This window comes from Copadichromis virginalis, linkage group LG1 (genome assembly GCF_057382275.1).
Source record: "Copadichromis virginalis isolate Kocher_CV1m ecotype Utaka linkage group LG1, C_Virginalis_male_GT1.1, whole genome shotgun sequence".
Taxonomy (NCBI): domain Eukaryota; kingdom Metazoa; phylum Chordata; class Actinopteri; order Cichliformes; family Cichlidae; genus Copadichromis; species Copadichromis virginalis.
In genome coordinates this window covers 17531039-17556016 of record NC_140618.1, presented here as the reverse complement: position 1 = coordinate 17556016, position 24978 = coordinate 17531039, and the positions used below count along the sequence as shown (strand labels likewise).

General features: G+C 39.0%; 1 protein-coding gene across 5 annotated transcripts; it reads right to left on the bottom strand.

Moving 5' to 3' along the window:
• Positions 1-4253: 4253 nt before the first annotated feature.
• Positions 4254-24576, bottom strand: ppfibp2a (PPFIA binding protein 2a). 5 transcript variants are annotated; one of them, XM_085452875.1, is made up of 24 exons: positions 24411-24576; positions 23228-23475; positions 19565-19651; positions 18439-18552; positions 16594-16725; positions 14713-15009; positions 14328-14420; positions 13021-13132; positions 12795-12827; positions 11366-11427; positions 10654-10732; positions 10378-10502; positions 10185-10252; positions 10042-10102; positions 9672-9810; positions 8628-8751; positions 7400-7528; positions 6973-7123; positions 6665-6776; positions 6307-6395; positions 6010-6132; positions 5437-5562; positions 5136-5324; positions 4254-5048 (listed from the first exon to the last, which is right to left on the bottom strand). In XM_085452875.1, exons 1-24 carry the CDS (start codon positions 24472-24474, stop codon positions 4827-4829), a joined length of 2979 nt encoding a protein of 992 aa, XP_085309001.1. In that variant the 5' UTR covers positions 24475-24576; the 3' UTR covers positions 4254-4826. The 5 variants fall into 5 exon arrangements, with proteins under 5 accessions (XP_085309001.1, XP_085308999.1, XP_085309000.1 ...); XM_085452873.1 differs by lacking the exons at positions 14713-15009; positions 23228-23475; positions 24411-24576 and adding an exon at positions 22072-22634; XM_085452874.1 differs by lacking the exons at positions 12795-12827; positions 14713-15009; positions 23228-23475; positions 24411-24576 and adding an exon at positions 22072-22582.
• Positions 24577-24978: the final 402 nt, after the last annotated feature.

The following is a 24978-nucleotide window of genomic DNA, read 5'->3' as shown; positions in this document are numbered from 1 at the left end:
TATGTACAAGAATAAATCAGTTAACATAACTTCTAAGACAGCTCCCTGAAATGGGGAATCCCAGCTTGTGTACAGCTCATTTGCTCTGAACCAGTTTGCTTTTTTCAGAAGCTTTGAACAACAGATGAAAAGATGTAACTAACCTTAAGAGTTTCAAAATATGATCCAGAGATTGTCTTGTACATCTATAGTGACAATTTAGTCTCAAGTAATTGTTTAATTGTTCACCAAACAAGCATCCTCTCCTGAATTATTTTCTGTGTCTCTGTCCCTGCTTTGGAACACATTATCATTATGTCGTCTGAAGTACATGTGAAAGGTTATTTGCCATGGCATTCCTCTGTCTAGTTTCACCCTAAGAGTCAGACAGGTGTTCTCATTGGACATGAAAGCCTCTGGTGATGCATGTCAGACTTGATCACCCATGATGATGGCTGGAGGTTAGGAAACTGTGTCTGTTCCCCTGTCATGGGAAGTCTTCTGAGTTTCAGCACTTTTATAACAGTTTTGAACAAAGATTTAGAAACTGAATGGTTTCTAAACGCTCCCTTTTCGGTCTCTTTTAAATCATTTGTTTAACCTCCGATTTACCTGGTTCATTTTTGCTCACACTCTCTCTGTCTTTGTGTGTGTGTGTGTGTGTGTGTGTGTGGGTGTGTGAGAGAGAGTGACAGAAAAAGAGAAAGATAGCGAGAGACAGAGAGAAGGGGGCGACTATTTCTAAAATGCTCGATTCTTTTTCTCTGCAGTCATTTATTTGAACCTACATGTTGACCCTTGTGTCATTCATGTCATCGTCCCACAGGTTCTGGAGTTTATTTGTACCAATGTGGAATGTTTATAGAACATGGAATAAATGAGAGTACTCATTATGATATGATTCTAGAGTGTATTGCAAAACAAATGTTATATTGCTGATGTTATGTTTTAACAAAACTGGTATATTTTGTCCTTTACTCCCATATCTTCAGGCCAATAGAAATTGATATGATTGAAACTCAGCAGGTCACATATATCTGCAGTATTTAGGTTAACAACAATCAATTAATGTAATAAAAATGATTTCAACTTTATCTAACAGTGCAACATAATCCATGCTTAATTGGTCTTAGGTCTTATCTTTATAATTGCCTAATATCGTTGTCTAATCTTTCTTTTTTCTCTCAATGGGCTAGCCATATTTTTCAGGGAATGAAAATACAGTCCAACAACTAGGCATGACGTTCTGTGGGGGCTGGGTGTGGGGTGGGTGGGGAGGAATGGGCAGTGGGTGTCTTGGCTACCAATAAAAAGGCTCCTTTGGCGCCAAGGGGGCTGATCATAACCAAGCTCTTCTACTTCAGCTCCCCAAATCACATCCCATCATGTTTGTTTTGGACCACTACTGTCATAATTTCTTTGTGGTAAGTTCAGATCGACTGCAGATAATTCAAGAAGATTTATAGCCACTGAAATTTGGGAGTAAATATTATAAAGCAAAATATAAGCCACATAGGACTCTTCCATGGGATGTACTCAGCATGGAAAGCAAACAGAGAGAAACAGCCTGGTTGATGGTGACTGGCTGTACAGGATGAGATGGGCTCTGAGGTTTGATGGGGCAGAAGAAGGCTCATGTAGACGGCTGGCTGCTCCTTTTGACGGCGTGTCATGGTTGGCTCGCAAGCTGCTCTGCCTCGTCTGGATGATGTAGTCATCATTGTGGCAGGCCTGTCAGAACAAACTGGTATGCTGGAGACAAATACAGCTTTAGTGGCTGGATGGAGAGTATACAACACATGCACCACCCTACTATTGAATATGTTCCCCAAACTGGCAAGCTGGTGGCAAGTTAATGACAGGAACGACCAGTGACATCACATAAAAACATGATTATGTTCCACTAAAGAGATCTTAGTGAGTCCATAGATCAAACAGACAGGGTGATGACTTAAAGCACTAATACGCTGGCTACTGGCATTACTTTAAGCAGGGGACTTGGCAACAAAATAAAAGTTTGCCTCTCCAATTTCAATGTTAAATGTTACCACAAAAGGGGCACAGAATAAATAAACCTTACTCGGAGCCACTCACACACAGAAATAAGCTGAGATGGATGACTGAAGGCTCAGGCATTGCCAAGGAGGAGTTCCATCACCAGTGCAGTGTTATATTTGTGATGTATTCAGATAACTTAACAGTCACAGTGGGAGAATAATGTGTAATCATTAGCAAAGGGTTTGCAAATTATTTATGTAATGTAAACCATGATAATTTACTAACACTTTTTCCCCCCCGCACTGCCATTAACAAGTAACTTGGAAACCAATAAATGTCGCAGACGCTTTCACTTAATTAAAACAATAGATATCATATTGCAAGGTAAGATGTCAGTCATACCACAGTCTCCTGCACATGGCAATTTACTGCTAACACATTATGAGGGAGGGTGACACAAATAATAGCTATTAAACTGTCAGCTAGTGCGGGCTGGATCACATTACTGAAATTAGCCTAAGATGCTCTATTATAAACAATGCCACCCTCTCTTAACACATGAATGCATACTACAGATAAGCTCACACGCATGCACTCACACTATACTGTGGAGAAAATAGCATAAAATGACTGACGTAAGCATTGGACAAAAACTCAGAGATTCCACAGGACACCAGGTCCGGTATTTGATTGATGATGTGATATCCTCTCATGTTATTTGGATAGGTATAACAACAGTGTTCCAATTCATACAACTTTACGTGCCATTCCCAGTGTAGGGAAGTACAGACATACTATAGCTCATATAGTAAACTATCAGCTGAGGCAGTGTCACTGAATTAATAAAAATAATATCAACCTTGAGAAATCCCTATAGCTCAAAATGTGAAAACTGAATACAATTCTTTTTTTTTCTATCTGAATCCTCTGTGCTGCACCTCACTGAGTCAACGTGAAGTTTCAGCGCTGCCAAGTTTGCCACAATGCAGTATGCACAGGCAACACTGACATCTGCTGGTTTAAAAAAAAGCTCAAATAAAAACAAAAAAAACTTTATTTCAACATTTTCTAAGCATGAATGCTAAAAAGCTTTATGTCATAAACATTAGATACCTAATATGCATCATTATGAAAAAAAAAAGTTTCTTTATCACTTTAACTTTAAATCTGTAATACCTGCTTTCTGAGTCCTTACTCCTGCATCCCTCTAATTTCCATTTAACATGGATCAATTGAGTGGTGTTACACTCTTGTCAGCAGGATTAATTTATTTATGAACCTGTCATTTATAATCATTGATCAGGGTGTTCTCTGTTAGAGAACTAATGATATGCAAAGGTAAAAGATTCACTAATTATTGTGTTTGGTCTAATTGAGGCTGTGTGCTTCTGCAGGAAGGTTAAGAGAGAAAATGACTGCTGCCCTGACTGCCAGCTCCAGAAATGCTGGCAGAATCCTAGTGAATTCCCTAGCTCTGCAACCGTGTGCAAACACACGTATTTATGGTAATTTTATTAAACAACAAATTAGCCAATAGTCGTGTTTCATTGTAGCCATTTGGGAAATGGTGATGAAGAGGATGTGGCATGAAAACCACAGCAGAATATTTTAAAACAGCAAATTACAAGGGTCAATTCAGAGATACATAACCCTTAAAATATTGTATTACAAGATCAGATAGCGTTTTACCGTGCTGAGTCAAATGATTCAGGGGTTCGGGTCAGTCTGGGACCAGCAGTCGCACGCAGTCCCCCTCTTCTAAATTGCCCAGAATCTGGATCTGTAGCGGGAAGGCAATGGATTTCCCTTTTCCTAAGGTATTATTACAATAGTTTTGGGATGGGTGGTTCGTGAATCGGGGCGGGTCAGAAATAGTTGCCATGGAAACTTTACAGAGTTTCCATTTTATTTTATTCTGACTTTACAATAAAGCCACAGAAAATTTTTCTGCAGATAACAGTTACTTCACAATGACTGCATATATTTACCCCTATATATGCTTTAGAGGATGCTTTAGAAAAAATATTTTAACTGTGTGAAAACTATACAACTACTCCAATATAGAGAACATTAGTTCTTTGATGAATTTATTAAATCGTCAACAAAATCAAAACATGCACTATTGCACCATTATCAGCTCCATTAAAACAAATATTCAGACTTTCTCCTGATATCAATTCCTTGTTTCTTATTAAAGTTTGACTGTTACTGGGCAGTCTTTAGTCTCTTTAAGTCTTTAAGTATCAGATGGCATCACAAATTATTGGAAACTAGTGTTATGGATCATTTTTTTAAATTAAATATAATACAAGTTTTAATTACTGCAAATGAGGACAAAATTGGGTTCTAGGTTCCCATAAACCAACAAGCCTTATTTCAAGCTGCAAAAAAATGTTTAATCAGATTTATACAGAAGCCTTAAAGGTAACTTTAAACATTTTGAAGGTAGCTGATCCATTATTACACTGTACAAAAATCCACATGTGCAACAAGAAAAGGTCATCATTATTCTTACCAAGTCTAAAGAAGTCTACATACAAAATAGTTGATAAAATGCTTAAAAGCAAAATTGTAAGCCTTGGAATTCCACTGTATAAGGAATGCAGAGTAGCTTTATTAAAACAATTCAAACACTGGCATTAATCATCACCTTCTTAAGATGAATATTATCTAATTAGATAAACATTAACAACAATTAACAATTGCTAAATACTGCATCACAGCCCTTTCAGCAAATCACAAAGCAGATGCATCATGGGTAAATGTCTGCATTAGAATTTCCGCTGGATTTATGAAGTCACTTAGATATATGTGGGGTGGGCAGCATGGCGTTCCGTGCTTCATTTTAATTATTGTTTGGGGCCATTAGTTTGAGCTTTGATACCCACTTGTTCCTCCCGCTCAGCCTGTCTGTCCAACCTGGGGCTGAGGCCCCTTTGTGCTGAAGATGGCAGGCGAGAAACTCCGTTTACTGTTAGTGCTCCACTGTCTATCGGGCAGATATAGTCCGCAGATTCATCAGGCTTCCTCTTTCTGAGGTGACTGAATTGAGTGAAGCCCAGCTTCTTCGGCTAAAAACACACAAAAGGCCAATGTATTAACAAATAATGTTGATTATAGGCTGCATAGTATTTCACTGATTTAAATAGTGCTCTTACCTTTACTTTTGCGGTTGTAGTGAGGGGCACATGGCCCGTAGCATTGCCATATTCTCGTTTCTCCTGCATGGCCTGAAGCCCGACCAGAGCAGAAAATGCAGTTGCGAGATGACGACGGAGCAAAGTCTTTTGCGGAGGAATATTTAAAAGCAGGGCCAAAGTCTCTGAGCTGAAGCGAGGCTCCAGAATCTATGTTTGCCAAAGATAAAGGCAACATAATGAACTCTCTGCTCCCATCTAGTATAAGCACATACAACTGGTACGATCACAAAGAAACGAATCACAAATTTACATGACTTACAATCAGTCCACCGTGAACACCGCTGCCCCGTAGATTAGGAGCATACTCAGCTAGGTCAACTGCTCTCAGCCACTCCATCACACAATGGTTAGACCACTGCACTACTTCTGAAGGAGGAGGATGTTTCTAAAAGCAAAATTTAAAAAGAAATAAAAAAAAAACCCCACCTTCTATTATACATGTACGTGTGTAAAACTCATTCTAAGCACATTAAAGAAATACATAAACAAATAGTCTTGAAGGCTTTTGAAAGCAGATATAAAATTAGATGCTTTATCTTGACAAATATTTGACAACTAATTGTCGCCATCTTGTGTGAAATGGATGCGATTACATCAGCCAGAGCATCACCTCCTAAATGTCTATAGAAGCTTGTTATATCTGAGCTTCAGCTGTTAAGATTTACAATTTTTTTTGCAAAGAATACTGGATAACATGAAAAAGTAGAGTAATTGTTACATAAACTCAGGTGACAAAGGAAAGTAAAACAAACAAACAAACAAACAACATAATGTGTTGATTCTACAGCACTCGGAAACTCTATTTGAGGGACACAGCTTTCAAAAGTCCTACCTCCTCCACTGGCCTACGTCGAAGACAGTTTGGGTTGAATTTATTGGCATGAAGCACATGAATTGCGCACTTAATACTAAGATGGTGGAGTTGGCTGGTAACCTTTAGAGTCAAGAGATCATTCTGTCCGAACAGGAAAACAAAAAAGACATATAAGCATGAGCACAGTAGAAAATCTGTCAATTCATTATAATGCACTTTTTAGGGTTTTAAGTTATATTTTAAAGCCAGATGAATGCATTTGCAGGCCACAAATTACAGAAAATCTAAAGCAGTATGTGTAAGATTAATCCTTACCACTGTGAGATATTGTATCATCCGACCATCTATTCGAGCTTCATGGAACTGGTCTTTATACTGTGGCAATCCAATATCATCCAGCCAGCCTGAATTGGTGTGTAAAATTCAAAACAAAATCCGTCAACTTCATTCATTCACTTTAATGTTGCTTCACATGTTTAAAGCATGTCCACTGGAACTGCTTAGTTAGAAGACATTTAAGAGTTTAGAGGGAAGGTTAAAATTGCATTTACAGTTACAGTTGTTTTTGTTTTTTTTGGTTTAATATTCTTGTTGGTATGGTATTTGTAGATCTGATTTACATGTGAACACATAAGCCTGAGAATTTGAAATAATTCCACACAAATAGACTTACGGGTGACCCAGATGTGGTCCAGCTCTGAGGACTTCTCTATAGCTTTAGTGGTGAATGCGCGCAGAGCGAGCTGCAACTTCTTCCTGTGCAGTGGATTCTTCATACCCATCTCCTGAGGTTACAAAGAACAGTTTGTCTTATCACACAAATACTGAGGTATTTTCATTTTCTCTACACGTGCAATTCTGATGAAGTCTAATATTTAGACATAAAAATGAATTTTAATTTATGATATAGAGTGTAACTTATTTCAAAATTTGAGATTTGGTTTTTTATGTAAATAGCTTGTAAGGGGTTTATATTCTGACCTTCTCAAAATCCTGAGGTGTGGCAGACAGAAGTGTTTGTCCATTTTCAACCCACTGTCTGGAGAGACTAACGTACTGGCCCAATCCATAGTCCTCTAGCCAGCCACACACCTGCTCCTTGGTCCACTGGCTGAATGGAATATTCATATCACTGATAGGAAAGAAGTTTTAAAAATGAACGTTAAAAATTGTTATTTTATTAGGAGAAGGTTTTTTTAATTGCCATATTTTCAAGTATTTATGGTAATTTTATTAAACAACAAATTAGCCAATAGTCGTGTTTCATTGTAGCCATTTGGGAAATGGTGATGAAGAGGATGTGGCATGAAAACCACAGCAGAATATTTTAAAACAGCAAATTACAAGGGTCAATTCAGAGATACATAACCCTTAAAATATTGTATTACAAGATCAGATAGCGTTTTACCGTGCTGAGTCAAATGATTCAGGGGTTCGGGTCAGTCTGGGACCAGCAGTCGCACGCAGTCCCCCTCTTCTAAATTGCCCAGAATCTGGATCTGTAGCGGGAAGGCCTCCAGACTGTGTTCTTCTAAGTCTGTGTGGAGAAGAGAAAATTATGTGACTGGAAACACTGCCAGTTATTAATTCTCAAAGTAATGTTTTTAAAATATACAGTTATGTTGAAAAGAAAGCTTTCAAGGTACTCTATGCAGTCCTATGAAAGAGTAAGTACACCTCAACTGCTTCCATAGAAACCAGTAACAGTAACCAGAGGGCCAGTAACAGCCAGATGCTGTTTATCAAATGGACTGGACTAGCTGCTCATAATAAAGTGTGAGCACCTCTGTAAAAGGGAAAAGTTTAGGTAGTTTGCTGGTCTACAGCAGTCAAGTGCATTGATCACAAAATGATTTAACTCCTCTGTACTGTAGGTATTCTACAGACAAATGTAATGTCATTTGTCTGAGACCTAAAGCTAAACCAAAAGTGAGTCATGCAACAGGACAATGACCCAACCACAGCAGCAAATTTCCAACAAAATGGCTGGAAAAAGAACAATAAATCAAGTTGCTGCAGTGGCCCAGCCAAAGTGCAGACCTTAACCTGACTAAAATACTGTGGTAAGACCTTTAGAGAGCTGTGCCCACAGGACTCAATGAACTAAAGCAACATTGTAAAGAAGAATGTGCCAAAATTCCTCAACAACAATGTGAAGTTATTGTTTCTTGTTTCAAATAATATACCAAATCACAGGGTGTACTTAGTTTCACAGGACTGCAAGAGTTTGATAAATCTTTTTTATGTGACTGGAAACAGTTATCATGTATTTTTTTTAATCCAAAAAAGAAAACAGAATAGCAAAAACAGAATATATTGTAAATTTAATTTATCAATTCAGTAACACCTTTTTCCAGTAACAGCTAAAAAAAGTCTAAAAGTAAAGAAATAAGGCAGAGTGCATACAAGTATTTTTTATAAATATATATGTACATTTAAGACATACATCCTATAAACCATTGGGTACATGCCATGTTCACATAATTTAATGTGTAAATCAATCAATCAATCATAAATGTCCAAATCAATCAAACTTTTTTGCATTTCTTAGTTGTTGGTTTTTTTCCAGCTATCTGGCAGTCATTTAGGTTAATGCACTGTGTATTTGATGTATTTATGTATGCTCCCAAACTCACTTTCCCCAGAGTCTCTTGAAGCTCCTGTTATTCTTCATGTATTCTGGTGAGCCCACAGCTCGCTGGCCAGAATGAACAGGGGAAGTGTCACTTGAGGTGCTGTCATCACCTTTCTCTGGCTTTCCTTTGGGAGGATACAAAAACCACAGTAAATGTTATGTAAATTACAAAGTAAAAATATGATCCAAAGTGTCTTCTACATGGCCAGTTAAACCATAAAAAAATTAAAGATGCATTTGAAAATTTGAGTTTATTCTGATAATATAAGCAGACAAAGCTCCACTGTAGTCCTGCCAAATAAGTCACATTTGATTGATTGCCTCTATGGATGATTAAGCTGTTTCCTGTAATTTTGGCACGATCAGCGTTGAACTCCTGATGATGATGGTGGTGACTGAGTAAAAACCCATAAAAAGCTTTTTGTTTTTTTCCTACATTTTCATAGCAAAGAGGACATTAAGAGCAAAGTGGTGCATGCAGGGTGGCCGGCTGCTACACAGTGCTCTATTCAGTAGAGAGACTCAGGATACAGGCCATTGAGTTCAGCAAATAATTCATCAGTTAATGCCCCATGAAAAAGAAAGGGATTAGAGGCTAAATTTTACAAGGTCTGATCTTTATGGTAGAGGTAGAGGCTACAGACAGTCATCTCACTCCTGCAGACTGCAGCAAAGAGAAATCAGGGTGGGGCTCAAGTTAAAATTGGTCAGTCATGCTGTGGATGGGTGGAGCTGGGATGAATGTGGTCAATCAGAGCAAGAGAGAGGGCGTGCTCAGTATGAAAGTCTATACCATGATCCATCTGCTCTGTCAGGAGGCTCTGCAATTAGCTATGATCAAAAGTAGCCTGGTCGACATAAAGTGGTTTCCTCCAAATATGAATACCGCCTTTACTCATGGGAATTACAAGGCTATCGCCTTCTCCATAGAAATGGAGAACGGATTCTGCAGTACACCAAGGTTCATTACAGAACACCAGCCATTATATAATAAATAACCATAAGCAGGAGTCAGGAAAACTTGATTTAATATGCTGGGATTTACTTTGGCTTGAGTCTCCGTCTTCACTCCCAGCTGGAGACCTTTGACTCTGTATTTCACTGCTGCTGTCTCCGATCCCATTTTGTTCTGACAGAGAGGAATTCACAGGCAGCGTGTGACTTCTCATTTCACTCGGGCCAGTCTGGATGAACAGAGTAGATACAAACAGAAAAGACAGTGACTTTTCTAAATGATAAAAGAAATCTGTGAATATAAATATAAATACATCTGTAAATGTATAGTTAATTGTGATTCTCTTATGCGTTCATCAGAAACAGTATAGCAGATCTTAAACTATAAAAGAACTAAGCAGGGAAGCATTGTGAGCTAAAACATTCTTCATATGAATTGTATCACATTTTAAGAAATATACCTTTTGCGCACTTCCATTTGTTATGTCATTCATGCTGCTTGATAAAGTCTGTACTTCTGATCTGTGAAGACAATCACAATCGATAAATTCAGTCCTCCTAAGAAATATTGGAATGACCCTTTAATGAAAAGCTGCTGCACTACCTGGAATCGCTGTCTTTCTGGACTGATGAAATCGATGTCTGCTGGGATGCAGAACTGTTTGTCGAAGCCTGCGGTTAATAAACATTTTAATATACAATTAAAATAATTAGGCTGTGCTTATATTGAAATATTTAAGGAACTAATCGATCAGCTCTTTTGAGACCAGCAGATTAATTTATTTTTTTGCACCCACTTCAGACTTCACATCCTCCGATTTTGCACTCGAGGTGTCACCATTCTTCATCAGACCCTGCTCTTCTTCCTCACTGCTGCTTGACAGGCTCCTGCCATTCGACAATGTGCGGACAGCAGATGGTGCTACAGTAACAAAGAGAAGGATTTTGTATTCCACTCAAGCAGTAGAATCCATTTCTCTTTAAAACAATAACGCATGATGGGCTTCATCACACTGACGCGTCATAATATAAGCACTGCAAGGGAATGATAAAGCACTGAGTAAGCTGATTACCTTGCCTTGCTTTACTAGAGACCTCTCTGAACTGTCTGCACTGGTTCAGGAGCAGAGTGAGCTCTTCAATACGTCGGTCCTGCAGAAAACAAGGTAACAAGTGTCCAAAGTCCATAAAACACAATTAAGATGTTTATTTAAGGTTAGGAAACACCCATATGGACTACCTGCTTCATCCAGTTACTGACCGATATACTGCACAAATGTTTTTCCTCCACCATATGGCCTTTAGATCAAAGTAATGGATAGAGATTGTGGTAACCAGCTGCATGGAGTGTGTGTTTTTTGAAGTGGTGCCCATGCCCGGTTTTGCTATGGTTCTCTTAATGTAGCTCACTCCAAAATTAGGCTTGGCAGAATGAGGCCTGCTTAAGTGTGGCTTTTCCTGAAATGGCCTGCCTTAGGGTGTGGGTACGTGTGTGTCTTCGCTGGTGTGCCACATGTAAGTCAATGTCTGTGGGTCTTTAAAGTCGAAAATACACTTGGAGGGAGAATACAAAAGCCCCTCTGTGCTATAAATGGTTGAAGGGGTGTTGCCTCTTCAAATGACACAGCCCAAAAACTGTTACACTATAAGCTTCGAAGAAGCAGTGATGTTAGCATATCCATATACAGGCCTGTAGGACAGTAAACTGATGACAATACAGATGGTAGCTTTTACTCTATGATCACAGCTGGGAAAGGACAGGTTTACAGGTCACCAGAAACGTACCTTTTCATCATTGGCAGCTGCCAGTGATTTCATACCACTCCTAAGCTTCTGCAGTTCTTGATCTATAAGGAGAAACCCCAACACTGATTATAAATCTGTATAGGCTTCTGCTCGTGTCATATAAATTTTGATATGAATAGATCTTTTTAGTAGCATATAGTTATTTAGAAAACGAGGAAAGGCGCAAACACATAAATCAATGATTTATTCATCACGAGAGTTCTCCCAACCATTTATTTTTAAATTCATCGAAGACTTTTTTAGCCATCAATCATAGTTTGAGTCTGTGACCACCTATTGTGAGAATATGATTAATACTGAGTTTTAGTGACATTCAGACTATCATTCATGTTTTTATTTCCTCTTGGATCTTTTCACTGTATTGGTCTTTTAACAGGTTTCAGTCAGAAAGCATTAAATAGACTTCAGATAGTGCAAAATGCAGCAGCCACACCTCTTGCAAGCACCCAGAAAACTGAACATATTGCATAAGTCTTAATGACTCCACACTACTGCCCAGTATTGATTTTAAGATTTTACTTATTAGCTTTAAAGCCCTTCATGGCCTGACCCCAGAATCTATACTCAAATTGCTTTTCCCATGCCGACCGGTGCGCAGCCTCGGATCCTCAGGCAGAACCTGTTTCCACCACACGCTCAAAGACAAAAAACTATCAAGCGTGTCTTCTTTTAAATCACTTCTAAAGACTCATTTATAGCGTAAGGCTTTTTCATAAATTTTATCCCTTTCGGGTCCCGTTCAAGAAAGGCATCAAGTGTAAAAACTCTGCCAAATTAAAAACTGCAGAGCCCCCCATTGTGTCACCCACTTGTGAATAATGGAGAAATAAAGTAGCTTCTTCTTAGTATAGAGTTTATATTTTTTGATAATCATTGGTCAGCTGCATCTTATTCTTTCAACTTCTGTTTTTTTATGTTGCATTTGAAGTTTTTTTTTTTTTTTACACTGGAATCACACTATTTCCTATTCTTATTTTTGATGTTGCACATTAATAAGTAAATTGTTATTGATATATTTATTGTTGCTGTTGTTGTTATTATTAGTCACAGACACATCTGGGCACGCAAACACAGGCACTTTTGCTGCAGCGTTTGCAATCATATGCACAAGACTGCTAGTAAGTGACCATGATTGTACCAAGCAAGTAGCCCAGAGAAGCAGTTATCTATGACAGACAAAAATATTATTTCTTCAGGAATCGATAAAGAAGAAGTGAAAGGGAGGAGAGATGCATCAAGTTATTGAGGAAACAAGCTGATGATTGTCAAAACTCCCCCTCAGAGCAGAAGGAAATGAAAGATAATGAAACAGAGAAGCATGTCTGAAGAAGGGAAATAAATGAGAGATCAAAAGTAGACATGGCCAGTGGGTTTAGAACAATTTTCATTATGTACTGCTCAGGCTTACATTTGGTGTTTAGTCTCTTCCTGTACAACTCCTCTGAGAGAGAGAGAGACAGAAACTCATAAGACAGTTTACTTAGGGCTGAGACTGGCTTTTTCCATAGTTGTTACTTTAACTGAAAGTGCAAACAAGAGTCATTAACTGTGTCACCTATCAAGTTGGGTAACTTTGAGTGAGACGCTGTTGTTGGCAGGTCGGCTGAGGGCTTGAGGCTGGCAGCTTTGCTTACCTCTCTCTGTGCTCTCTGTGGTTAAAGAGGGTCTGGCCAGCAGCTGAGAGTGCAAGCTCTCAATCTCAGCGTTCTTACTGTGCAGGAGCTGCTGAAGGCTGCTGATCTCTGCCTGTGGGTAACACACAGCGAGAAATAAATGCCAGCAGATGACGTGTACTGCATGTGCTCTTTAAAGATTAACACCTAAAAACATTTCCACATTCATAAAAATAAGATGTATGTATGCATTTCAAGTTTAAGTGTCAGCACATGTCCTCGAGTGAAGCCCAAAACTTTTTTCCACCATTGCTTATATATGAAAACCCACAAGAAGGCACGTAAATATCACTTCTCTGATGTTTAGAGTACCAAATGTTAGGTCATTGCTATCTGGAGTTTATAGGTTGTTTTGAAGCAAGTTACAGAAGGAACACACAGATGGTAATGAAATTGACTCAAGCTGATCTGTTTGCCTGTGTTTTCTATCAGCATGCGTGTGGAAGCAAATGAGCAGTGGAAAATAAACTTCATATCTCAAATACTGATCAGGACATTTGGCCCTGATGCTAGTAACCAAAGTGTCCACCTGAGAACTGCAAGGAAAAATGTTTCTATAAAATGTAGCATTTATTCATTATGCTATTCGGCAGGTTGCAATATGTTTTTGAATAAGAGTATATTAAATTATAATAATTATTGTCAGCCTCCCTTGAGAAATAAATACCCTAAAGCCAGTCAAGGTGTAACTATACAGCTTGCCAATTACCATTTGCAGCAGCTTGTCTGTTGTGAACGAATAGATCTATAAGGGAATTAGCAGACGTGCCCTTTGAAACCAGATTTGCAAGGAGACCAAACAAGTTGACACCATAACAAGGCATATTTAGCATTTAGACGTGTATAGTTATTGTACCACAAACATAGCAAAAAAAAAAAACACAGGGAGAGATGTAAAAATAATGGGAGTGGTAGAGATTTTATCATAATAGAGGACAAATGGTGAGAGCAAGTAAAAATGGGAAAAGTCTAAAAAGTTAATATCATTAAATCACTCCAAATTACAACAATAATGATTAAAGAGCTATTATTAGGTATATTTCTATCATGCTTTAACTTAGAAAGTAAAATAGCTTGCAGAGTTCCCAAATAAACATAGGTGTCTGAGAATGGGAGAACATGTGCAAAAAGGAATGACTCACTTAACTGGCAGGAACATCAGATTGGACAGCTTTTAGGAAAGCTGAGTGGACAGTTAATGGTGGAATTTGGGAAGTGATGGTGTAGTGCAACGTCCACACAGCACATAAAGCTGAACTTTCTTTTACCTTTGTTGCTTTGAGTTTCTTCTCGTACTGTAACTTCTGATCCTCCAGGTGTTCGACTTTGTCCTTGAGAATCCTGAGTTCCTTAAGCAAGCCCTGTAACAGAATGTGTGAGAAAATGAAAAAAATTTATTTTACTTTTAAAAGAGGATTTATTTATTTTTTGTTTGTTTGTTTTTTTTCACACAAGACACAGCACACTAAATGCAGCTCTTAACCGTGTCAGGCACTTATTAGTTTTGCTGGTTTTTCTATAGCAACATAAATGCTGTTGAGGATGTTTGGTGAGCGGTTTCATTTGCATCTAAACCTAAGGATCCCACACACCAGAGTAAGACAACGCATGCTGTACGCAACAACAGAAGTCATGCAAGTAAGCTATGCCTACACTTTCTCCTCCACAGTAGTACTTTTGCTCTGCATCTGAACTGCCCTCTTCCAGGGTAGTTGTGTTTCCATCGGCCCCGTTTGGAGTGTCCTCCAGTTTGTTCACTATCCCCGAGGTTTTGTCACATGGCACCCCCAGGTTTGAATCCTGGCTTTCAGAAGACTCAGCGGGGCACTCCACAGGAAGCCTGCTGTCATTTGGGATCTCCAGGGCCTTTTTCTCCTGGATCTTGCTATTGATTTCCTTCTGAAACTGATATATTTGCTCCTGCAGCTCACTAATGAAATTCACTACAGTCTGCCAGATGTAGTGGGAGAGAAAAAGATTGAGAGAAATGTTTAGAAAGAAAAGATGAAAAATTTTGGGGCAGGTATCTGTCTGTCTGAGTGTGAATACAGTATATATTAGTAGAAATTAACCTTTTCAACATTTTTTGATGTATTTCAGGTACATATGTAGTCTTCAATAAATACATGTTTAACCCTTTGAAAAACATACGTCATTGGTTGGTTTCCCAGTGTCAGTCTCTTTTCAAACGGGCATTGCTAAGCAGCTATTTATGTTGATCATAACTATATCGCCATTTTCAAAAACAAAATTGTTATTTGCAATGATACATTTCAGTAGGGGTGAATAATTCAGAGGTGATGCCTGTCAGTGTTCCTTCAGAAAGCAGCCAAGCAGCCGAGTTATGCTGGGACTGTGGACAGAGGAAGTCTCATTTGAGGTCCAGTACAGCGGATATGACAGATGATCCAGAGCGCCTTGATGGCTAAATTTAACTGTGAGCTTGCTGGCTCTACAGCAAGGAGGCATGTGTAGAAGCATGAATATGTGTGGGCATGTTTGTGTAGTAGAGGCAGCACGTGGGAGACCATTAAAGTACATTTATTTCTACTCTATTTATTCTAAGCAGCTGGGAAAGTTGGATTTAGAAAAGCAAGTGAGAATTAAAAACGTAACTGTAAATTAGTTAAAAACTGCAATCTGCTAAAACACATAGTGCTTTACTGTGGGGTTTTTTCCTGCTTAGAAATAACAAACTTTACAAAATTCAAAAGTCTTCAAATGATCTTTTTTCCAATATGGGGAGAAGGACCTACTCAACCAGTAGACACCACTAAGAATAAAATTCTCTGGGCCGAAGCCTATACACACTCATATTTGGCCTGTCATCCACCATGCCTGAAGTCTTCTAACCTGAGGACACAAAGAGTCTTTGACCAGGAGTGTTTTGACAGTAACTACATACATTACAGTATCCTGTCTAGTAACACTCCTGCTTTCCCTGCTTTCTCTTTCTAAAGTCGACACTGAATGCTCAGAGGTCTATTGGTAACCTAACACAGTAGCCTTAAGCAAATACAGGATTCAGTTGAGACTGACAAAAAAACATTAAACTCCTTGGATACTTTTTTTTCTCCTGTAGACCTTTCCCAGGAACAACAGAGCTGGGCTTTGGTTTAATGTTTCCTTTCATCTGTCCAGAATGTGTTTACGGTCTTCCATAAAATCAGCAGCAGACTTCAAGGCTAGATCCATCAGAACACAAAGCTGATTTTTGTGTTTACCTCGTCATACCAGGAAGAGTTCAAATTTCCAGGGACTGAAGTAAAGTAGAAGCTGATGAAGATTTTAGATAATCTAATTACTCCTGTCCCCACCATTTACAAGGTGAAATGATTGATAGCCTACCAATTAAATTGAACAAGTGAATCAACTTTTGGTCGTGCTTAATATGGCTGCTTTTTGCTTTTGGGTATATATTATCCAAGAGAAAACGACAAAGTTTTACATTGCTGACTTTAAAAAGTACATTTAATTGGAGTGTAAATATCTGGTGATAGGAATTTTCCTGTTTAATTTAGTGAGAAGCCATACCTCTGCTTTGTGCTGCCTTTCACCCCCATGGCCCTGTTTTCCTTCCATGTCTGCCAGCTTTAGTTTCAGGTAGGACACCTCCCCCATAAGACTCAGCTTCTGGTTCTCCAGTGACGCCCTATGCAGGAGTTCCTGTCATCAACAACATTCAGCAAGAGCATGAAGCAACACAAACAGACATACACAAATACATTATCCCCTTAATACTTACTGAACAAAGCCAACATTAAGCATGAGACACAGCGAACTACCAGCTCTGTAATGACAGTCCCTTCTGGTTTTAGAAGCTGTTTGAGAGGCTAAATATACACAACCCATGACCACTATTTATAATGCCCATTTCACAGCTCACTCAAAACACACAGCACTGGTGGAGAGAGTGTGAGAGAGAGAGAGGTGGCAAAAGCATGCCAAACATCCTTGAACAACATCAAAATAACTTAATATCTTCAACAGGTGCTTTTGTCCTGTAAACAGCTGCCTATCAAACCCAGTGCTAAGAGAGGCTGCCACTAAATGGTTCTGCGAAAGTCTGTGCTGAATGGCTGACAGGCTTGAGAGTCAAGCCAGACTATGCGGGCAGATGTATAACTAATTTGGTTGATGTCAAGCAGGTGCTAAATCACTTAAAGCCTAGAAATAATCATCGGAGGCAGGCAAACTGTACGTATGGATACATCCATTTAAAAGGCTGACTTTGGAAAGTATCTGAAATTCTTCCAGAGTGCACATGGAAAATATTAGAGCTTTGTCACCAGAAAGAGATTTGCGGCTCAGGTCCAAAGCCTCATAATGACCATGTCTCCAAGAAACCATTCCCGGCTGCCCTTTGATACTCTGCACACTCGGGCAGCATGGCACAGACAAGTAGACATTGCAAATCAAATTCACAGCTAATCAGGTAGCTAAGAAACACTTCTGGCACTCTTGAAATTTGTCAGAACTGACTGAAACAGTAGAATGGAGCTTGCACTGCAATATAAGAATAAAACATACTACCTTGTTCATTTTCCAATGTCTGCATGAAGTAAAGGAAACCAAAGTGTATTCCTTTCATGGATGCTGTGGTTTCAGTAAATTTTCATACGTCTATTCCATTCAGTGTTCTTGCCACTGTTTAACAAAGTCCTTGAAAGTATACACACTTGTACACTTGTAACTCTTAAAGGAGCACCACCTCATTTTCTTTTTTCTCCAGCCCATCTCTCCACCTTTTTCAGCTGTTCCTCCTTCCTCATTTGTTCCTTTCTTCGTCCCTTCCACCCTCCCTCTGTTGTTTTCTCTCTCTCTCTCTCTCTCTCTCTCTCTCTCTCTCTCTCTCTCTCTCTCTCTCTCTCTCTCTCTCTCTCTCTCTCTCTCTCTCTCTCTCTCTCTCTCTCGTCTCCTCTCCCTTTGTTTCTTACTCTTTTAATGCCTGTTTGCAAGCAGTTCTGGTGGTTATAGATTAGGGGTGTGGCTACTCATGCTATGATCACCTGCCCAGCCCGACTAGTCTGGCCCTGCAGGAACCAGACAGACATTCTGAGACGCTGTCCTGGAATGAGTCTGAGCGTCCTAAATATTTTGGTTGCTGGGGTAATCTGCAGCCAGATGCACTGGAATCTGAGTAAGGAATTTCTTTCCATGATGCTGAACTCATCCCAAATAACATTCTGAAGTTTATGAGAAAAAATTTATTAAACGATAGAGGGACAGTCTGAGGCCCTGTCCCAGTTAATTATATAGGGGTAACAGTATTGAAATAATAACTTTTCATACCTTATTTTGTTCCAGCAATAAAAGTCAAGTATTTAGTACAGAGAAGGATTTGACAAAAATGAGCATGATTTAAGGCCAGTTGAATACCTGCTGTAACATTTCCTCTGTGGAGTTGAGTTTGTGCCGATGCTCCATCAAAGAACTCTCTAAATCGCTGATCTTCACCCCCTGCGCTTCCACCTGGTCTGTCAGCACACTCACCTGTGTGTTTTTGTGAAGGTGGATGGAAAGATATTGGACATGAGGATGTGTTTTCTAAGCAAAGGCTGGAGAATAAAATGGTTTTAACATCGCTTAGATGTGAACTTTATCACACAAATACAGCCTGGGCCTAGCATTCTTCAGGATTCACATTTTCTCTTTTACTACAAAGTTTCTCACAGTGCACTATTTATTAATATCAGCTTTTCTCAGTTAATGACTGCTGCTCATTTTTGTTGACATTTCCACATCTGTGCCAGATCAAACTGTGTAAACATTTCCTTTTCAAAGAAATGAAGGTTTTTTTTGTGCTTGCCACACTTCAGTGACTCCAGCAATTTCAGCAGAAACCAGGTTAAATTTAAATCTGCAGAGAAACTATTAAGGCCACATAATAGCTAATCATATGCCAAAAAGCTGGCCCAACCAGCCAACTAGAACGGATTTTCCAAAGAAATGTTTCATGCGCGGGCTGAAGAAACAAACAGGGCATCTGACTTCTCTCACACACAGCTACAGCACACAAAGGTGCTAGCCTCAACCTGTCTAAGACACACTTGCCGAGCAGTCTTGAGTGCTAAACACACCTACACCTACACATTCACTGGCAAACAGATCACACAGAACAAGACATTCAAGTGTTGTAACAGCACCAAACCCACTTTGAAACTGTTACTTCACCCACAAGTTGAACAAAAACACAATTACGCAACATTTCCAACACAATACTGAGACCTACCTTTGTCCTTTCACCTTCCTTCTCTCACCTCTATTCTCTAACACTGCTATCTGATACGAGCACTGATTAGATTTACTTCCTACTGAATGTGCGGTATCATGTGCCCATTTTATGCAGAATCATACAGTGTGGAAGTGATTCAACTTTATTGTTAAATATGTTGCCAGTGCAACAACCTTTTCATAGGTCATATACATTTTATAAACAGAACCCAATGGAGATGTGTTCAAGATGCATGAAACAAGTGAAAAGCATCCAGAGAAATTTCTGTACCTGTAGAATTAGTGATTCTTTGTCTCCTTCCAGACGGGACAAACGCTCCTGGTAAGACTCACTGTTAGCGTTTGAATGGAGGTTTACCTTCAGAATACAGGGCAGCAGTTAGGCTCACTGGTTACACTGCTAAGTGAGAGTAGCAGCACAGTGGGTCAAATCTGTCTTCCAGCACACAACACACACACACACACACACACACACACACACACACACACACACACACACACACACACACACACACACACACACACACATGTACACACACACTTTGTATTGTGTCTAATGTGTGTAATGTGTGCAAAGACTGTAATAGGTTTAAAAGTTCTTATCTAGCATTAACATTTGTGTAGAACATTTTTTACCAGCTGATTACTGGGGGGAAGTGTTGGCTGACGTCTGAGTTCTGTTTAGTCAGGGATAATTCAGAACCTTTAGTGTACAAGCGCGGTAAAGAGCAAACAAATGAACTCAAAGATCAAGCCTTTCAACAATACTCATAGGGACATTATATACTCCAGTTTAAAAAGTCTGTACAAATAAACTCAAGCAGTTTGTGATAATTTATTTTTTTTAAAAAGTATAGTCTTTCAAATAGTCCACGCATCATATTTTTAGCAGTATAATATTTGAATGTATTTAAATGTATTTACAGACTTCTTTTTTTTTTACCTGCAAGGATAATATATCAAAATAACATGTTGCTTACAGTCTTCTTGCTTCCTGGCCTGATTAATTGTGTTAAGTTAAAACAATACAACCCTGACATTCAGGTCATTCTCCTAAAATATGTGTTGGGACAGGAACAAATTGTTAGGGTGCCTGGGTCGTCAACCCAGTGTTTTGTGTTTTTGGTTCTTTGATTTTGTTTATTTCATTCTATTCTAGCTTTGTCTTATGGGTTATAGGATTATTTTTAGTTTAGGTTCTCTGTGTGGGTATTGTTAGAGTTTTAGTATTCTGGTTTTCTCTCTGTGATCCATAGTTGCTGTCTCCCCTTCTGCTGTATCCCCGTGTCAAGTCTGCATCTCTGTGTTATTTTTCCTGTTTTACTTTGAAAGTCTGCGTCTCGTGTTATTGTATCAGGTTTTGCTTCCTTGGTCTCGTCAGCCCTGATTTGCCCCAGCTGTGTTTCCCTCCTGTTTCCCATTCCCTGATTGCTCCCTCTGTGTATTTAAGCCTTGTGTTTCTCTGTGTCAGTGTTGTGATCTACCCACATTTCATGCTGTTTGTTCTAGTCATCTGTCTGCCAGTTCAGGTTATTGTTATTTTCAGTTTAGTGTTTGTATTCTCAGTTTTGGCAGTTCTCTGTTTACCATCTAGCAATAAATCTGAGTTTGAGTTTGCTTTCTTCCTCTGAGTGTCTGTGCATTGGATCCTCCTTGCCATCACTACTGCCTGCACACAGCCTCAACATGACACAAATAATGCCATGATAATGATATGAATGGTCTCCATGTTGTTTAGATCTATACACAGCGTTGAAACTTATCTCCAGGTGTTAAAAGTCCATATATGTTCTTTAAAAATAGCATTACTGAAGCTATCTGAAGCTTCAAATCAGGATTATAGTTGATACAGTCAGAAAAAAAGACTTTTTGAGGCTATCTTGGGAGTAACTGGAAGAATAATTTCTTTTAACAGTGTTCAAAAGTGAGCAGTCATTTCTAGTTTTTGAATCTTTGTGTTTTCATAGTTTTGATACAAATGTTATGTTATGTTGTTTTTTATGCAAAAACAAGCTGAAAGTAACATTGCATTTTCACACAGTATTATGAACGTTAGTAATATCTATACAAACATTTTTAGATCACCAATTTTCCCCTTGCAGATTCTTAAAAAATACCAAACATATGATTAGCTTGTAGGATTGGCATGAAAAGGATTCCTATAAGAATTCAGTAAGAATTCACCAAACGGGGGCAGTGATAAGTAATGACTTTAATGGAAGCAAGATGGTATGTGCTATCCAAAGACTCTATAGGTTAAAGAGTCAGGAAATGATCTCACCCTGTTTATCCATTTATTATTCTCAAATAGTTTAACATATGACACAGAAGTAAGCTCACTAGTCAACCTCAGTTTGCTTCACTGTTAAAGATTCTGTAAAAGTGTTTTTTAGCTTCTTAAAAACACTTTTTGCAACCAACTTTTTTTAAACGGAACATTGAAAAATTGGAAGATTTTCTAACAGTCACACTTAAACTAAATGGAAAACATTTTTCTAATCACATACCAGATAAAGACATTTGGTATTTTTAATGCTTCATAGTCATTGCCCCCTTTTCTGCTCCACAAGGGACCTGTGTGTTTAAGACGGCATGTGTTCTGCAGCACACCTCCTTAGTTCAAAAACTAAACACATCTTCCCTCAAATTATCTACCATGGCAACGGCAATTATACTGTAAAAGCAACAACACTGCAAGAAAATAAACAAACAAGACCCTGCAATTTTGGTTCAGTATGAAAGTAAGAAGAGTGGACATGCAAGTGGAAAACATCTTACCTTTCTGAGCCAGGCAAAATGTTTGTAGAAATCAATATCATACTCCATTCTGCAGGCCCATTACACTGCAGGTCTGACTTTTAATGTTAAAAACTGAAAGAATTCAGCCCCTGGTAGAAACCAGAACACAAAATCCATAGCGTTTTGAAAGAATGGCTCTTTACTGTGCTGCACTCTCTATCTCCTACTTTTATAGAGCCTCCACATTGCAGTTGCAGAGTGTGCAGAGAGGATCTAGGTCCGTGTGGTTTGGAGTCTGGGCTGCCTGAGACTTTTAGAGCTGAGCTGAATAAGTCAAACTATGCCAGTTGGCTGTACTCCCTTTCTTTCTTCTTTTCCCTTTTTGTACTTCTTTTTAACTGCCCCTCTTCCTTTCTCCTGTTTCTCTAACACATGTACTCAAACTGCTACAGTGTTTACCACAACTCAGCATTTCTTCTGCATCTCATGTATGATCATTCATCTTTTTCTGCCCTGACTTCCTTTCTCTGCTTGTCTCCAGTATTCTCTTGCACTGTCTTAAGTACCTTCCAGCCTAGCTAATTTTGTGGGGCTTCCTAAAGGGGAACAGGGGAGAGGAAACTTTTTGCCACACATGCTTGTCAGATGTGGTGGAGAGAAAGAAGTCAGTACAGGCAAAGCAGAAGGGGAGGGGGGCACTATAGGACACTGAAGGGGAACAAGAGCATAAAGTTTACAATATCGAACTTGAGCAGAAGCATAGTAAAAGAGGGAAAAAACTGTTGAAGGACAACTCAGACAACTACTGCAGAAAAAGAAATGGAGATAAGGGAGAATTAAAAAAGAAAACAACAACCAAAAAACAGTGAGCAGCTGCTTGTGCTTTAACCAGTAGCTCTGGATCTCATTAACAGTACCATTTGCTAAAGATCCTGCTTCCAGCTCACTACTTCTTCAGACAGGAAAAAGCCCTCCAGGTACTGATGGCCAGGATCAAAGACAGCCAAATCATGCAGCTAATAAAATCCATGTTCTTTGTAGCGCTAGTCCATGTCAAAATATTAGTATATTTATCAATTCAGTTCTCTTAGACATTAGCTTGTAAATATTTCATACCGAGCTATGGATTTGCATGCTAGGTGAGGTGTTCTATAACTGTTATAGATGGGTGACAAACCTGGGAATCAGTACTCACCCCACCTCTTTCCAACCATTTTAATATAATATCTGCAGTATCATCAGATACTTGTTTCCTGAGAGCATCCTGTCCTTCCTCATTCCCCTGCCCCTCCAGCACTGCCCTGAGGGCCTCAGTCAGCTGAAGAGCCTTGAGGACAGGATCCAAGGGTGGGGGAAGGGTCAACTGTTGACTGCATTCTGGAGACTGATAATCTTTGACATCTAACTGCATACGAGCAATGAACAGGCCTTCCCCCATTTTCCCTAGGGACACATGAAATCAATACTGTAACATTCACACACCTTAATTATTTAACCATCCTACTAACTTCTTGGGTATTTGTCTTAGTACACAACTGATTAAGTCAAAGTTTCTAGGAAGTGCAAGTAAGAATAGTTCCAGAAATGACCTCTTGAGGGCACTAATATGCTCTCATGCAGCTTGCTGAATGTAAATAGCATCATACTTTGACTGTGGCTTCTTAAGTCCACAAATTAGAGGTTCAGCATGTAGTAGCAGTTAGTGTAATCACCATGTCTAAACTGCAGAAAGTTGCTTTCCACATATAATATCTGAAGTTAAATTAAAGGGCAATAATACATCAGGACATATGGCGAACATGGCCAGATGTATACTTTGTAAATATTGGTTTCTGCTGACAGAGTGTGATCATTAGTTATTGCACGTGAAATGGTTTTTCGCTGAAGCATGATAATGATCGAGCCGCCACCTCTATTAATAGAGCCTTTTTTTTTTACCCTTTGCAACAGCACCACTATGGCTGTGACAAAGAGCAGCGACTCAAATGTATCACCTCTGCTAGAAAACACAGTTGGGAAGAAGCCAAAATGTAAGTCGTGGTGTTTGAATTTAGTATGCTGTGAGATTTTCAAACCGATGAGAAATATTAAAATTGCATAAGTATGAGAAAGAATTAGGAAGACAATTGCAAAAAGAGGCAAAGCTGTTATCTCATAAAAACTAGAACTGTTTTCACTTTCTCTAGACTTGTCTCTCATGCTCTACAAATGCTTTAAAACTCTTTTATCTTTATCTTTAACTTGTTTTTCTTCTTACTATGCAAAGATGTGAAGAACTCACACTCAAATCATGTGAATATATCTGGTTTTACGCAAGCCTGCAATTACAAACTGGGAAATCTTTTGAATTTCAGATAACATGAGCAGGGACCTCTTACCAGCAATAATGTCATCCATTTGCTCCAGGGCAGCCTCCAACATATGGCTGGCATTCGATGCCATGGCAACACGCCGTCTTATAAAGAAGCAGGAGATCCTCACTCACTGGTATGACTGGAATGACTGAGGGTGAGAGATGATCAGCAGTATGGCAGAATGCTGCAGACTACTCCTCTTCCTTGTTGCACTTAAATCTTTTTACAGCAAACAGCTGAGTGACTTCCAAGTAAATAACCTCCTGAATGTGGCTTTTGGGTTTAAACTTTCCTCTCATTTTGTGACCAGAGCCTTACCCATTGTCAGTTCTGTTATCCAGAAAAAGGCAGAGCTCATATTTAGAATAGTTTGTTGCTCTGTTTTCAGTGTTTGTTTGTGTATATTTTTGCTCTACAAAAGATATCTGTGAATTATTGTGTGGATGCTTTAAGCATCCACACTATTGAGTTCCTCTTGGGACTTCCGTACACTTTTTGGCACTTAACTACTTCCACAATTTTCAGCCGATTTTCACCGTTCAAATTTTAAAATATTCTGCTATTTCTGCTAATTCCTGCTATGTCTTTTGGT